Source organism: Aegilops tauschii, chromosome 4 (assembly GCF_002575655.3).
Source record: "Aegilops tauschii subsp. strangulata cultivar AL8/78 chromosome 4, Aet v6.0, whole genome shotgun sequence".
NCBI classification, from domain to species: Eukaryota; Viridiplantae; Streptophyta; class Magnoliopsida; order Poales; family Poaceae; genus Aegilops; species Aegilops tauschii.
The window spans coordinates 92,972,908-92,987,397 of NC_053038.3; the positions used below are offsets into that span (position 1 = coordinate 92,972,908).

The window sequence follows — 14,490 nt, forward strand, 5'->3', positions numbered from 1 at the left end:
AGGGTTGATTCTTAGACATCCGTGACAATTCAGGATTGAAATATGGACTTCAATCATCTTCTGTGCTTCCGTTTTCATTGGTAGTAGGATGACAAAGAAGTGGTTCAGCAACTTGTGGTGCAAAGGGTGTGTTCCCTGTCATAATGTGTTCATCAACCTTATGTCCTCACCTATTGGGTAGCGGATTCATGCATATCTTCAAAATCACTGAAGATAGTTCAACTAGTGCAGATTTTACCTGCAATTTCTTTACCTGGGTCAAGGTGAAACTTTGAGATGCATAAGTTAAAGCCAGAGATGACAACTTCAAAGAACTTGGCTTGATCTAAATTTCAAGTTCTGTCAAGGACTTGTGCCGCTCGCTTGTCTTGGTTTGTTCGATCTGACATACTCATTTGTTTAATGCATCAACAAAGTCCGGAGGTTTGCTAAAAACATAATGTAAGCCCCATGTCTACAAAATTATTTCTGAAATGATCATTTTTGCTGCTAAAATTTCTCAAACTGATGCGGTCGCAAAATTTCTAGAGAAAAATGGATGGCAACATATGGCGTCCTGAATTTGGACTACAGTAGAAGTTAACTAATGTGAACAGTTAATATTATACCATAGATCCCCTAGCACTATAACATTTTCATCCAGTTTGTAGTACTATGAATGCCCTGTTCTAAGTTATAACTAGGTTTATTCATTTCTTTTTCTTTCCACTATTTCATTCGTGTTAATGATGATTGCTGCAGGGCTGGGAGATGGTGCTCCACATTATTACGCCACACGTGTGCCAACTAATTAGCTGCGCTGCTGCTCTCTACTGATATTCTTGTCGATCTTAGGGCTTACATATGAAGGTGTAGTGGAATTTTTGTCATATAAACATTAGACACTGACACAAGGAAATCTGATCTCTTAATTTTGCCAACTTAATTAACTAATTTTCCGTGTGAACAGAATAAAATACATTTCCGGGTTAATTGCCAAACTATTACAACATTCACCTTAAAGCCTAGTACTCCCAACTACACATTGCGAACTCATCAATCAAATTAACTAAAGTGGACATCATATTTGTGCGAGGAAAACCTTTTGATTGTAGACTAATCGGCAGCTAGCTATCTCTAAACCTCCAAGCAATGATGGGTTTGCACAAGGACATGCCATGCGCCAACGTTGCATGGGCCACTAAGCTCCAATCACACCTTCTGGTTACCAACGCAAAGATCACAGTCGGACCCATGTTTAGAGATCTTTGCTAGTAGTGCATTTTGTATCATACAATACATTCGCCCATCTCTCTCCTACTATTCACTGAACGGCCGCTGTATGTGTACCAAAGGAACGGAAAAGGAAAAAGGGAGAGGGGAGAAGAGAAAGATCACAAACTAGTTTGCCAGCTGGTGCATGGGCCAGGTCTGCTCGTGTGCTGCGCCCCCATCCATGCATGCATGCGCCCATCACTAGCTACACCAGCGTTTTCTTTATGATTCATTCGATCTCGCCAGCTGCTTGCTTGCTCGATCCTATATAGTACATCTGCCATAGCAGGGGAGAGAAGAGGAGGAGCAGAGAAAGAAGAGCGAGGATGGCATCGGAGAAGGTGGAGACGATCGTGGCGGGGAACTACGTGGAGATGGAGAGAGAAGGAGGCGACGGCGAGCATCAAGCAGGGGCAGGGGCAGGGGGCGGAGACGGCGGCGGCGCGGCGCCGTCGGGGAGGAGCAAGCTGGTGTCGAGCCTCTTCTGGCACGGCGGCTCCGCGTACGACGCGTGGTTCAGCTGCTCCTCCAACCAGGTGGCGCAGGTGCTGCTGACGCTGCCCTACTCCTTCTCCCAGCTCGGGATGGCGAGCGGCATCGCGCTGCAGCTCTTCTACGGGCTCATGGGGAGCTGGACGGCGTACCTCATCAGCGTGCTGTACGTGGAGTACCGGACGCGCAAGGAGCGGGACAAGGTGGACTTCCGGGGCCACGTCATCCAGTGGTTCGAGGTCCTGGACGGCCTCCTCGGCACGCACTGGCGCAACGCCGGCCTCTTCTTCAACTGCACCTTCCTCCTCTTCGGCTCCGTCATCCAGCTCATCGCCTGCGCCAGCAACATCTACTACATCAACGACTCCATGGACAAGCGGACGTGGACCTACATCTTCGGCGCCTGCTGCGCCACCACCGTCTTCATCCCCTCCTTCCACAACTACCGGATGTGGTCCTTCCTCGGCCTCCTCATGACCACCTACACCGCCTGGTACCTCACCGCCGCCGCCCTCGTCCACGGCAGGCTGGAAGGGGTCACCCACTCCGCGCCGACCAAGATGGTGCTCTACTTCACCGGGGCCACCAACATCCTCTACACCTTCGGAGGCCACGCTGTCACTGTGTAATCATCTTACTATTCTCTTATAAGTAGTAATTTTGCATGTTTTTCGAACTCCTGCTCATGGATCTTGCATTGCATGCATAATTGCACAGTGAGATCATGCACGCCATGTGGAAGCCGCAGAAGTTCAAGCTCATCTACCTCATGGCCACGCTGTACGTGCTGACGCTGACGCTGCCGTCCGCGTCCGCCATGTACTGGGCCTTCGGCGACGCCCTGCTCGACCACTCCAACGCCTTCTCCCTCCTCCCGCGCACGCCCTTCCGCGACGCCGCCGTCGTCCTCATGCTCATCCACCAGTTCATCACCTTCGGCTTCGCCTGCACGCCGCTCTACTTCGTCTGGGAGAAGGCCATCGGCGTGCACGGCGACCGCACCGGCGTGTTCCGCAGGGCGGCGGCGCGGCTTCCCGTGGTGGCGCCCATCTGGTTCCTGGCCGTCGTCTTCCCCTTCTTCGGCCCCATCAACTCCACCGTGGGGTCCCTCCTCGTCAGCTTCACCGTGTACATCATCCCCGCCGCGGCGCACATGGCCGTCTTCGCGGCGCCGGCGGCCAGGGAGGGCGCCGTGGAGCGGCCGCCGCGGGGGCTCGGGGGATGGGCAGGGATGTACGCCGCCAACTGCTTCGTGGTGGCGTGGGTGCTCGTCGTCGGCTTCGGGTTCGGCGGCTGGGCCAGCACCGTCAACTTTGTGCGCCAGGTCAACACCTTCGGACTCTTCACCAAGTGCTACCAGTGCCCTCCAAGGCACTAATTACCTAGCTTTTAAATCTTTGATTAATCACCTACCCATATAAGTAGCAAACTGAATTTAAAAGATTATTCAACACGCCTAGTTAATTAGTTTCTTCCTGAGAGAAGAAACTCTAGTTAATCTCTCACAGAGAAAAAAAATCAAATCGGAGCTTGTTTTTGAATTTTGATCGTGTCGTGTTCTGTTTTGTGTGTGTGTGTGTGTGTGTGTGTGTCATGTTTGTAATTAACAGTTCATGAGGACTGTATGTATGTGTATATAATGTATGTATCTTAAGATCAGTGATATATCCATCTTTGTACGGGCTTCCGCTCTGTTCTTCTCCCATCTACAAAGTTCACATGCAGTTCTCCTATATGATTTGGGGAAAAAATCCATCTCTGAATTACTATGCTACTACGTAGTATTGATCTGCTCTTGTTTTTTGTTCTCCTTGGTTTTTAATTAGAAGCATTTTAAATTTGTAGAGTTCAGAACCCGAGAGGGGATGATCAAAGATTGTTTGGCTCAATTGTTTTTGTGCGGGGTGTTTATTTAGCTTAATTGTTGCGAGTTTGTGATGTGGCATGCATGCATGTGCTGCTACACTACAACAGTGGAGATAATTTCTAGAGATTTTGTGTCATGTCCTGTCCATATATGCATGCCAGTTTGCAGCGACCCTCCCTGCTAATCAATTACTCCAGTTCGGATCTTCACATACTCCTGGATACATTAGACTAATTAGAGGGTCCTACCATCTACTAGGAGTGGTGATGATCCATCCCCTTCAATAAAGCGGACATCCTATGGTGATGATGATGATGATGCATCCATCCATCCAGTTAACTGATGATACCCACAGGACAACTAAATAATTTCAGCTGTCGAAGAATCACGTGTGACAATGATCACGCATTGCTTTGGTCCACCTTTAATTTGTCCCAGAAAATCAAAGCGAGTATATATCTGTTTACACGTCGCGCTATATATGGTACTCTCACTTGCAGATTCTGATAATGAAGTGAGAGATGAGGAAGAAGGGAAGAAAGATCAGCTGGAACTGACAGCATGTGTGCATTGCACGTTGGGGAAAGGTGTGAGAGGGCTGTCCTCGGCGTTGCTGGTCCATGCATGCCTTTGTTGTGAAGTAACTGTAGGACTAGCTACCCTCGAGATCATGTGTGACGAAAAGCAGAACAACAAGTTTTCAAACGAAAAGAAGCTAATTAAGTATTCCCTCTGTACTCCTTTGCAAAAAAAAAAGGTACTCCCTCCGTTCCAAATTATAAGATGTTCCAACTTTTTTCTGAATCCAATGTGTATAGATGTGTTTTAGTGTGTCTGTTCACTCGTATGTAGTCCATATTAAAATATTCAAAACGCCTCATAAATTGGAACATGGTTGATATACCTGAAATCCAGTCAACACTAGCTGGGGGAGGTACAGTTTCATGGAGACTGCTACTTCAACCAACCGGGTGATCTGAATGCAGAAATGCTGACAACTGCTACTAGATGACAACAGATCATGGGAGAAGGAAGGACGCAATCAACCACGGATGCGCCGATAGCAGCGTCGCCTCCGTGTCTGTAGCGGCGGCATCGCCTTCTTCTCCACCTCCGGCGGGGTACGGACAGGGATCATTCGGCATGCACAGGCGCCAAGAGGCGAGAAGAGGACTGGGCGAGATCTCCTCCAGCCCAGAAGACCATCATCCTTCACCTTCTAGTCTGAACTCTTCAGGTATCAACAGACATTATTTGTCATTGCAAATTTTCAAGCGTGGCAAGCTAACTAGACGATGATATCCTGAAAGGCTACAACACATTGTAATTTCAAATCCTCCTTTTTGTATCAGCAAATCAAAACACATGCTTGCTCGTAACACTTCCTTTGTCATTTTCCATAAGTTAGCCGACAGAAAGGTCCAGCCAAATCAACTGAATCAGGAAACTACAAGATGCATAGCCCCAGATCCAGGCAGCAACAAACTGGACAGCAAGATCAGGCAAACATCCATCCATGGATCCAAGAGCATGCATTATTCGGAGCTGAGAGTCTCTGACATGTCCACGGTTCCATGGACACAAAACATTGATTATCTCAGCGATTAGCATAGCAGATGATTAATAAGATTAAGCAGATGCAGCCAGGCAGGGTACAGGCCAAGCAAAGCTACAACGGTAGCCTGCCTGTTAGGACAGAGACTGTAGGGTGCCCAAGCAACAGCCCCTCACGCCAAACTCCAGATCTGGAGAAGCTTGATCCATCTATGGCTCCTTCACTAAGTGTGCGCGTGTGGCAATAATTGAAGGATCCAATATAGTCTACACATGCATGCTTGATAAAAGGAAATGATGTGACACCAAGATTCTCCAGAGATCAAAGTGTCCAACAACAAGAGAACCAAGATTTGGAGGGCTCATGGAAATGAAGCCGTGGCCTGGTGCATTTGGAAGTTTCAGGTAGAGAAGAGAAAGAAAAGATGGTGAAAGTTTTGTCACGATGCCTTGACAGAGATTGTAGAGGTAGGCAATTGAGTACATCTGCTACCTATTAATGGAGGCAAAAAAAGACACACAGAAAGGTACATTGGCGAAAAAAGGTGGAAGTTAGCAAAAAAAATTCCATTGTAAGTTATTTGCCACGTTTGGCCATTGTCTGTTTAGTTTTCTTGTACTGCTGACACTATATGAATATAGTCCAAAGGTACAGCCTAAATACTGGGTCGAAGCCGGGGGCTGGATCTTATATTCTGATACAACCTCCTGAGCAATGAGGGTGGAAATTATATGAGTTTACAACATTGTGACTTAACAATTCTCTAAGCCAGTAAATATTCAAAAATTCCATCGCAGAAGCAAAAACATGTACAGATTAAATTTACATGATTGCTACTGTACCGATAAGCAAGAATTAAATCTATGTCTAATTAATGTCTAAGTAAAGCTGGATGAGCCCAACATTAACTCAAACATGTCATCTGGGGTGAGAAGGGTTGTACCACCAAGAATGAGCTCCACATCAGGTCTGCCGCTCTCTGAGATTGCCTTCATGACTTCCCGGACCTTGCATGAAAAACACCAAGCTTATCAAAGACAACACTGCTTTCTAACACTAATAAACAGGGATTTGGGTTATATGCTTTTTCTCAGGAAGAAGCAAGTATTCTTTAGTTTTGGTTGGTTGCGGTCTCTGAATTAGAGATCTGCGATCTGACGTATGCTTATCAAGCTGTATGAACTAAAATCTGATGTTGTGGAGACAAGAGGTTCTACTGGATATTAATAAAGCAGCGTACTGATCTAGACAGTTCCAATAAAACGAATTAAAATCTTGTTGTGCATCCTTAATGTAGTTCCAGATCGAGATTCAATACTACTAATGAATATATCACAAACTATGACAGAAACAACAAACTTCATCATGACATGATAAAATAAATAAAGCCAAAAAATATGGACCAGAATGTACCTCAAGAGTATTGATACCTCCCACAACAAAAACGATGAGAAAACTTTGATCGCCAAAATTTGGTTTGGACTGCAGGCAAAACAACTGTGAGTTCATAATTTAAACAAATGTCACAGCAAGTAAGAAAACAATGGACCAACGTACCTGTCCAAGGCCAAACCTACCCAATCCGCTTTTAAATAAACGGCCAACAGCTGATGAATGATATTCAAGGCCAGGTATGTCAAATCTCGTTAACACAGCTAATATCAACTTATAAAGCAAGCCTTTTCTTGAGTAGCTATCAGTCTCAAACCGACTCAGTGCTGCCAACCCTTCTCCAAGAGCTTGATTATGTAATCTCATACTGGACAAGCTATGAAAGAATTTAAAGAGTTGATCTACCCTATCCCGTACTTCCAACTTAAGTTGCATGTCCCCATAAGCTTCCTCTTTTTGATGATCAGCATCATCATCATCGTCCCAGTTATCCCACTGGTCATCAAAATCATCGGTAGTGGTAGAAGTAGGCTCACTAGAGTCCTTATTTCTATCACCATCTTTAGATCTACCTTTAGCTTCAAGTTCCTTCTCCAAACCATCAAGGAACCGGAACTTCACAGATGATGGCCTCTCAAGGATAGAGTCCACCACAACATCTTTCAGTGACCGTTCATCTTCCCAAGAGAATGGACCACCAGCTATCGATGTAGGAAAGTTTTCGCCGGCCAAGATATACCCAACAATCGTTAGAAGTAATATGTCCTGGAAAGTCAGAAGGCCTTGCGTAGACCCCATGGTATTACCTTGTTTGTGAGATTCCACTGAAGTGCTAGTGTTGATGAAATCACGAATCTCGCTGGCAAGACTTTGAGTTGTCTCGGCTGATGTTACACTTAATATTCTCTCAGCACTTGTAAAGGCCTCCCAGCGAGTACTTTGAGGTTCCTGGAGAGCCATTTCAGCAGCCAGTGCCAACTGAATAATCCCTCTGTTTCTTACCAAGGACAGCTCGTGTTGACAGAGCATTTGCACCATAGAACGGAGCTCTGAAATAGAAGCCGTCTGTCGACCTTTAGATGGAGAGGACAGCTTCTCAAGCTGTAAAGCCTCCATAAGCAATTTCTTAATCAACACCAACCCATCTTTTGCTCCTGTGTCTAGTAATGCTTCTAAGTAGCGCACTCCAGCATAGTTGGATAGGAAAGAGCCACTTAGAGTGCCTACTTTGCCATCATGTGCTTCGTCGGAGTAATCAGGTAGCCAGGTAACTTCGGAGTCAACCTCAGCAGAGTTCCAGCCAGACACAAATGCCATCATACTTTCAGACAGCATACTGGTTCTGCTCTTAGTTTCTTCCTTGCCAAAGGCTGATTCAAAAGGGACCTTTATATCTAGTGGGGAACGTTTTACAGTAGCTTGGGAATGCTCGCTGGGAGTTTGAGGATTTTTCGCCGCATAACAGGATGAAGTCCTTTCCTTGCGTGGCAACGATGACAGCATCCTATCAAGAAATGATTCGCCATGAAGGCAAGGAGTTAGGAGATCAATTGTACGATCTACAATCAGTAGACCAGCAGAACTCTTATTACGACCAACGTCATATAGACTTGACATATCCATCATCAGCTTCCCAATGGCCCTTGATGTATCACCAAGTGAAAATATATCAAGCTTTAGGTCCATCTACACAAATTTTGTAATGGAGATCAACAAAAGGTTTCGTGCTTGAAAAATAGATAAGAGCAACTACAATGCAGCATGCTGCACATGATAAAAGTCATTACCTTATTGGCCAAATGGTACAAGAATTGAGCAGTCAAGGTTAGTCCTGGGGGCACCTCATCGCCATCAAAAGGTTTACCAGTAGATATGGAGGGTAGACCAGGGCTAAGGGAATCCTCACGGTGATTTGACAGATATGATTCAGCAATTATACCTTCCGAAGGTAAAACAAAAGTCCTTGAGGAAATAGGAGAGAAAATCATCGGAAAGTGACAAACGGTTACAGACAACCTCTTTCCTCTTGCTTCAACCTGACCTAAGTCATCATCAGAAAAATCCTTTTTCCTCGGGCTAGATTCAGAAGGGCCATAGTGCACCCCAGAACCCCACTTAGTATCACCATCTGAGGTGAAATCTCTTTCTGTGTATGAAATGTTATCTTTATCCTTGTTCAACTTCCCACACTTCTTTAGAAGCTCCTCATGGTCCTGAATGAGTAATGTCTCATACTCCCGGAAAGCATCTGGTCCAAGTGGGGAACCAACGTACGCTGAGTGACCAATCTGCAATAAATTCACCATGGGTTCAAAAGGTTCCTCGCATAATTTTGCGATAACTTGAAATAGATTTAAGAAAGTTCTAAGATAATGAAGTGAATAAGGAAGATGGGCATACATTTTGGCAAAACTAACTGTAAATTGCAGAGGAAGCAATGTACGCAAAGAAGTTCTTACTGATACCCTCATATAAGGTTACTACATAAATCAGATAGTTCAGGAATCATGAGGACCTCAACCGAATCAGGCTAGTTTTGAAGTAGATACAGTGAAAAACACAAGTACACTACAAACTACATAAAACAGAAAGTATGTGACTCATGGTGACCTTATGATAAATCCGATAAGTTTTGGAACAGGGAACATGCAAGCCACTAACAAACAGAGATCAAACAATGCAGACAGAGTAGATGCAATGCTACCAGCATGAGCAGTGACCAACATGTATTTCGATGATTTTTTTTCAAGAAAAAGATGAACTCCTGCACCAGTACAAGTATACTGCATTTTTCAATGAAGAGAGGAATCGTGGCATTATCATTCCCTGTTCCACGTAAGAACTGCGAATGCGGAGGGAAAGAAAACCATAGGGGGGTTCTAGCAGCCCATGAAAAATTAAGATCATAGATTTCTGGATCCAAATATTGACACTCTTTTCTCAGAATGGTTTCGGAAAATCATTTGAGCTGACCATGGGTCCTAGTAGATAATAGTAAATTCAAACACCATTCATCCCCTATGTAAAAACTCCTTGGTTAGTGTAATGCCCCGGACACACCCGCCGGTTACTGGCCGTTACTCCTGGCGGGATCTAGACTGCCCCACAGATCAACACTAGTCTTTCCTGTGCACTTTGTCCTCACTCATGCGCACCTGGGACCAACTTCCCAGTCGGTCACCCATCCTGAAATTGCTCCAAACTGAGCACGCTTAACTTTGGAGTTCTTTCCGAATGGGCTCCCAGAAAAGAAGGAATTCCGTATTTATATGAGTAGTCTATCATCCTTATTAAGCCAGGCTATCACATACACCCCCACTCAAAGGAACCGACGTCCTCGTCGGCCCACATGAACGTTCCCTCTTGGCACACGTCTGTGCGTCCAATCCGGCACATGTGCCATGCCGTGTGACCGTGCACCTGACCCGCAAACATCCGTGTAACCGCGAGGGTCGGCTCTGATACCAACTTGTAACGCCCCGGACACACCAGCCGGTTACTGGGGGGTCTAGACTGGCCCCACAAATCAACACTAGTCTTTCCTGTGCACTTTTTCCTCACTCGTGCGCACCTGGGACCAACTTCCCAATCGGTCACCCATCCTAAAATTGCTCCAAGCTGAGCACGCTTAACTTTGGAGTTCTTTCCGAATGGGCTCCTAGAAAAGAAGGAATTCCTTCTTTATATGAGTAGTCTATCATCCCTATTAAGCCGGGCTATCACAATTAGGTGACTGACTCTAAGGCCGTGAAGGATATTTGCCTGATCACCAAGATGGAGACAAGAGACGTCGTCAAGACACGAGAAAGATGCACTTCAGGGAAAACCAGTCCCCACGGAAGTCCGGTGAAGATTGAAACATCTAGGCCATAGTTGCTGTAAATTCTTGTAAGAGTTACGTTGGAAGTTGATTTGTAAAATTAAAATTTAGTAAAATAATATAATTAGCAGTATGATCAGGCCCTTCAGAAGCAAACCAGTCATCACAATTAACATATTATTGCAGGGGTTAAGCACCTCGGAAATTGCTGTCAATACAGTACAATGTGAAACAGTTCCATGGTTGCCCAAGCAGCGTATAATATACCGATGTGCATCACTAAGAAGGCGTGATGTAATCACGACAATCTTCCTTGCTGGATGAGCAAAACTTGAATTCCACTCAGCAACCTGCGAACACAGACACATCAGGTGATGAGGTAAAGAACAGAACAACAAGACAGACCATTTCTCGAGTACACAAAGTAATAAAATTTCCCTGTTTCTATAGTAAAGACACAGAAAACCTTGTTAAGTGCATATAAGAATACTGCATCTTCAATGTTATCGACGTGGCAGAGTACCAGCCAGTCTGATGTGCACACCAGCAGCAAATGCCAAGCTAAGGCCCAAGACCCAACAATCAGATAGCCACAACAGTCTAGTTACAGCACAGCAAGCCAACAATGCAGCTAAAAACAATTGTGGCCATGAGGGACGTCAGGATAGTGAGAGCTGCACTGATCGATTCGGTCGCATTTGTTAGTTTGGGAGGAGATGTAGATTGCATCATATATGTTTGTTAGGTTCGAAATCTCTATTCTATTTAAAGATGAAGAAGTGCAGCCATTATTATCAAGAACGTATACGACCTTCTTTCTTCAAAACCCTCTCCTTCATCTATGGTCAATGCCTCTTATTCTAGCATCCCGTATCTCTGCAGCCATGCTGCAAGGCCCACCTCACAGTACTCATGACACTTGCATACCAAGGTTAGCATGCTGGTTACTAGGACTGTCATTTCCTATCCATCATAAGAAATCAGAAAAAGAAAAGATAAATATAAATTATACAGACTCAGTATGTTGCCAGATCAATAGGCAGTACTTCAACAATTAGTTAATTACCACCCTAACTATAGCAGAAGTCCAACTTTCACTATGAACTACAACCGTCACAACTTCGGCACCCACGAGGCCACGGCGGATGCTGTTCAGGTGATGACAGAAGGCACCACATTTCTTTCAATTATTTCCCCCTCTACCCACATTCCCCTCAACTGTTTGCTTCTACGGCTGTTATACTTGAGTCAAAAAAGCTCATGGATAGATAATTCTAGATACGTGCAACCACGTACACACGCAGCATGCCACACCGTGCCATGGCAATGCTAGACGACAGAGCCCTGTGCCAAGTGCCCTGTACGCCACACACTATCATTCACATGACCGCAGGAGCCCGAGGAGATCGAGGCACACAACAAACATGTATTGGCATCATTGATCGCAAGACCTGGCTCTACCAGCTGACTTGCATATGACTTTATGGTTAGCGAAGAAAGGGTGAGATGGATGTCAAAAGAAGCAATAATAGTTGACATGTCCGGTGATGGCAAAACCATCCATAAACTCATGTTAGGGGGTTATATGAGGTGAGATGCATATAGAAATACATCATCGCTAAAACCAGTGTGCATACATGTAGGTTCTGGCTTGCCTACTAACTTAATACGACAAAAATAAGTGAATTGCAATTTATAAGGTGTGTTATTTGTATGACATCTGCTGGCCATAGTCAATTTCCACAATGCAGGTACAGTGCATAAATCATCAGAAAAATAGCCCAGTAATGCTACAGGACATTCATTAAGCATTCGAGTTGCCACCAACACCACCCATAGAAACTAGAATCACAGCACCATGACCATCAAATTATAGGGAAACAGGGCAAGTTGTAGATTTCAGTAGTTGCTTGATATTAGATAGAAAGCGAGAGCGACGGAACCTTACAGCATCAAGAGGAGACGTGCTTTCCAAGCTGCAGACCGCACGAGCGCCGAGCTCGAGAAGCAGAGGGAATGCTCCTATAAACTGGAACGCCTCCAGAGTGCCTGCATCTAGGTACACTAGTGCATCCGCAATCTCATCCCCAATCTGCAAAAGCACCAGTAACTGAATCAATTTCTATAGCGCAAGCTGGGAAGATTATGCCTATACTGTAGAATCATCAACGGGCAGTTTTTCTCAATTGTTTTGCAATTGAGTTAACAATAAAGCAGCCCCATGTTTTACCACTCGTTTTAAGATGGATTACTTCCGTTCGGAAGCTTCAAATGTTTGTTTCTTCTTCAACAGAAAAACTGCTGGAGGCGGAAAATTCTAGGAATCCTCATGCGCTCCATCATCAAAAATTACGCACTGATACTTTTCGAAGGATCGACAAGAAAACGAGCAAGCCAAAAAAGAGTACGGAACCAGCAAAGGGGAACTCGCGAAGTGATTCGACCTGGCCGATGGAGTCTTGGCAGGACGCGATCAGATCCACCGCCACCATGGCGTCTCACTCCCTAGGTCCCCAGAAGATTGCGGAACCTTCACCGCGACGCCACCGGGTGATGCGGTCGGATCGTGGGTGAGGGGCGAAGCCGGAGGGGAACTGCCGACGGTGACCGCAGCTAGAGAACCCGGAGACCCCGCTGCTCCCGCCGAAGGGGGGAGGGGAGGAGAGATGGATACCACCTTCGGAGCTGCAGCTCGCCGGAGATGCGTCGCTGGCTGCTACACGGGAGATGAGCGCGGAGGAGACGGTGTGGGGCTCGCAGGAGGAGGATTAGCTCCGTTTTAGTTCAGTCTTTGGTTTCACAAGCCCATGCGAATACGGCCCAGCTACAAAAGCAACATCAGTTCTCTTCTTTCCTTTTCTCCAAATAAAATATATTTCTTCCCGAATGTAAAATCTAAATTTGAAATATTTAAATGATCCCATGAAAGTTGAGGAAATTTCAGATGATAACGAAAATTATTAGTCTGTACCTTAAACTCGTCAAGGTTTCATAAACTCTCATATACGACCAAGCCTACCCCTGTTAGCGAGGTATTGGTGATATCAAGTGACTTAGCTCTTCAAAGTAACCGCATAACTTAGCATAGCTCTTGACTATCAAATTAAAATTAATTATTGATGGCCATGATAGTGAACATTATGTGCGCTATGGAACATGAAACATGTCTACTATGTTGATGCTACAATACACATGCGCAGTGCATAGTCTATGTTACCCGGAATAATCTTGGTTGTAAATATTTGCTCTAATGATAAAGTCGTGTTGTGACTTAGTAGAGCTAAGTTACTTAATCTGTTTTCTTAATACCACCTAGCCAACCCAAGTTTGAGATTTGTCTCCGTAGTAGTCTCTCGTATTTAGGTGGACAAAAATCCCTTTGTGACAAAAAAAATCTCAAATAGACTTTTGAAGCTATCCATTGAGATCGACCGCAAAAAATCAACTCCCTACCCTACCTTTTTTAGCAACCAATGTTGCTAAATTTCTCCTACCATATTATGGTGTGGCCCTTTTGGCACAGGCTCTGATTGACTCCTATTTTCTTTTCTTTATCTCACCAAATTCTTTTCATTCACACTATTACTCTCCCTTGCAAATACAGAAAAAAATGTCAGACCTAAAAACATCTAATGTGCAAAGTCTCCTCCTATACCTAGTTGTAGGTTCTAGATCGTATGCTTAATGATTTCTTGAAAATCATCCAACACATCATTTGTGCTAAGACACCATGTGCTTATGACCAAAGACTAGATAGCTCAAGGTAAATTTCGTTCAACACACATTTGTGCATTGATGAGCATCCATCCATGTATCGTGTGCTAAGGAGGTGACAATGACGGTGGTTTTTGCTCTGATGTGCTTTAGCAACGACCATAGAAAGTTAGTCTAGGAACTCCTTTGGTGCCCTATTCACCAGTCTTTTGGACTCATCATTCTTCATGCAAATGGCTTATACAAATAGCTCGTAACCAATATTGTGTTTGATGTATTTTTTGTTCTGTAATTCATGTAATCAATTCATATGTTCAAAAACGTCTACGATGCATATTTCATAGAACACTTCTCTATGTAAACAAGTCCTGAAAGAATTTACTTCATGTTGGGCAC

General features: G+C 44.8%; 2 protein-coding genes across 2 annotated transcripts; one reads left to right on the forward strand and one right to left on the reverse strand.

The window, feature by feature from the left end:
• The first annotated feature begins 1,471 nt into the window (after positions 1-1,471).
• LOC109739536 (putative auxin transporter-like protein 4) lies at positions 1,472-3,449 on the forward strand. The gene is made up of 2 exons (XM_020298621.3): positions 1,472-2,371; positions 2,464-3,449. Exons 1-2 carry the CDS (start codon positions 1,581-1,583, stop codon positions 3,122-3,124), a joined length of 1,452 nt encoding a protein of 483 aa, XP_020154210.1. The 5' UTR covers positions 1,472-1,580; the 3' UTR covers positions 3,125-3,449.
• Positions 3,450-5,764: 2,315 nt separating this feature from the next.
• Positions 5,765-13,193, reverse strand: LOC109739527 (sec1 family domain-containing protein MIP3). Its single transcript, XM_020298613.4, has 7 exons — positions 12,825-13,193; positions 12,329-12,472; positions 10,578-10,730; positions 8,348-8,848; positions 6,726-8,246; positions 6,582-6,650; positions 5,765-6,175 (listed from the first exon to the last, which is right to left on the reverse strand). The coding sequence occupies exons 1-7, from the start codon at positions 12,870-12,872 to the stop codon at positions 6,047-6,049; spliced, it is 2,565 nt and encodes an 854-aa protein (XP_020154202.1). The 5' UTR covers positions 12,873-13,193; the 3' UTR covers positions 5,765-6,046.
• Between the last annotated feature and the right edge of the window lie 1,297 nt (positions 13,194-14,490).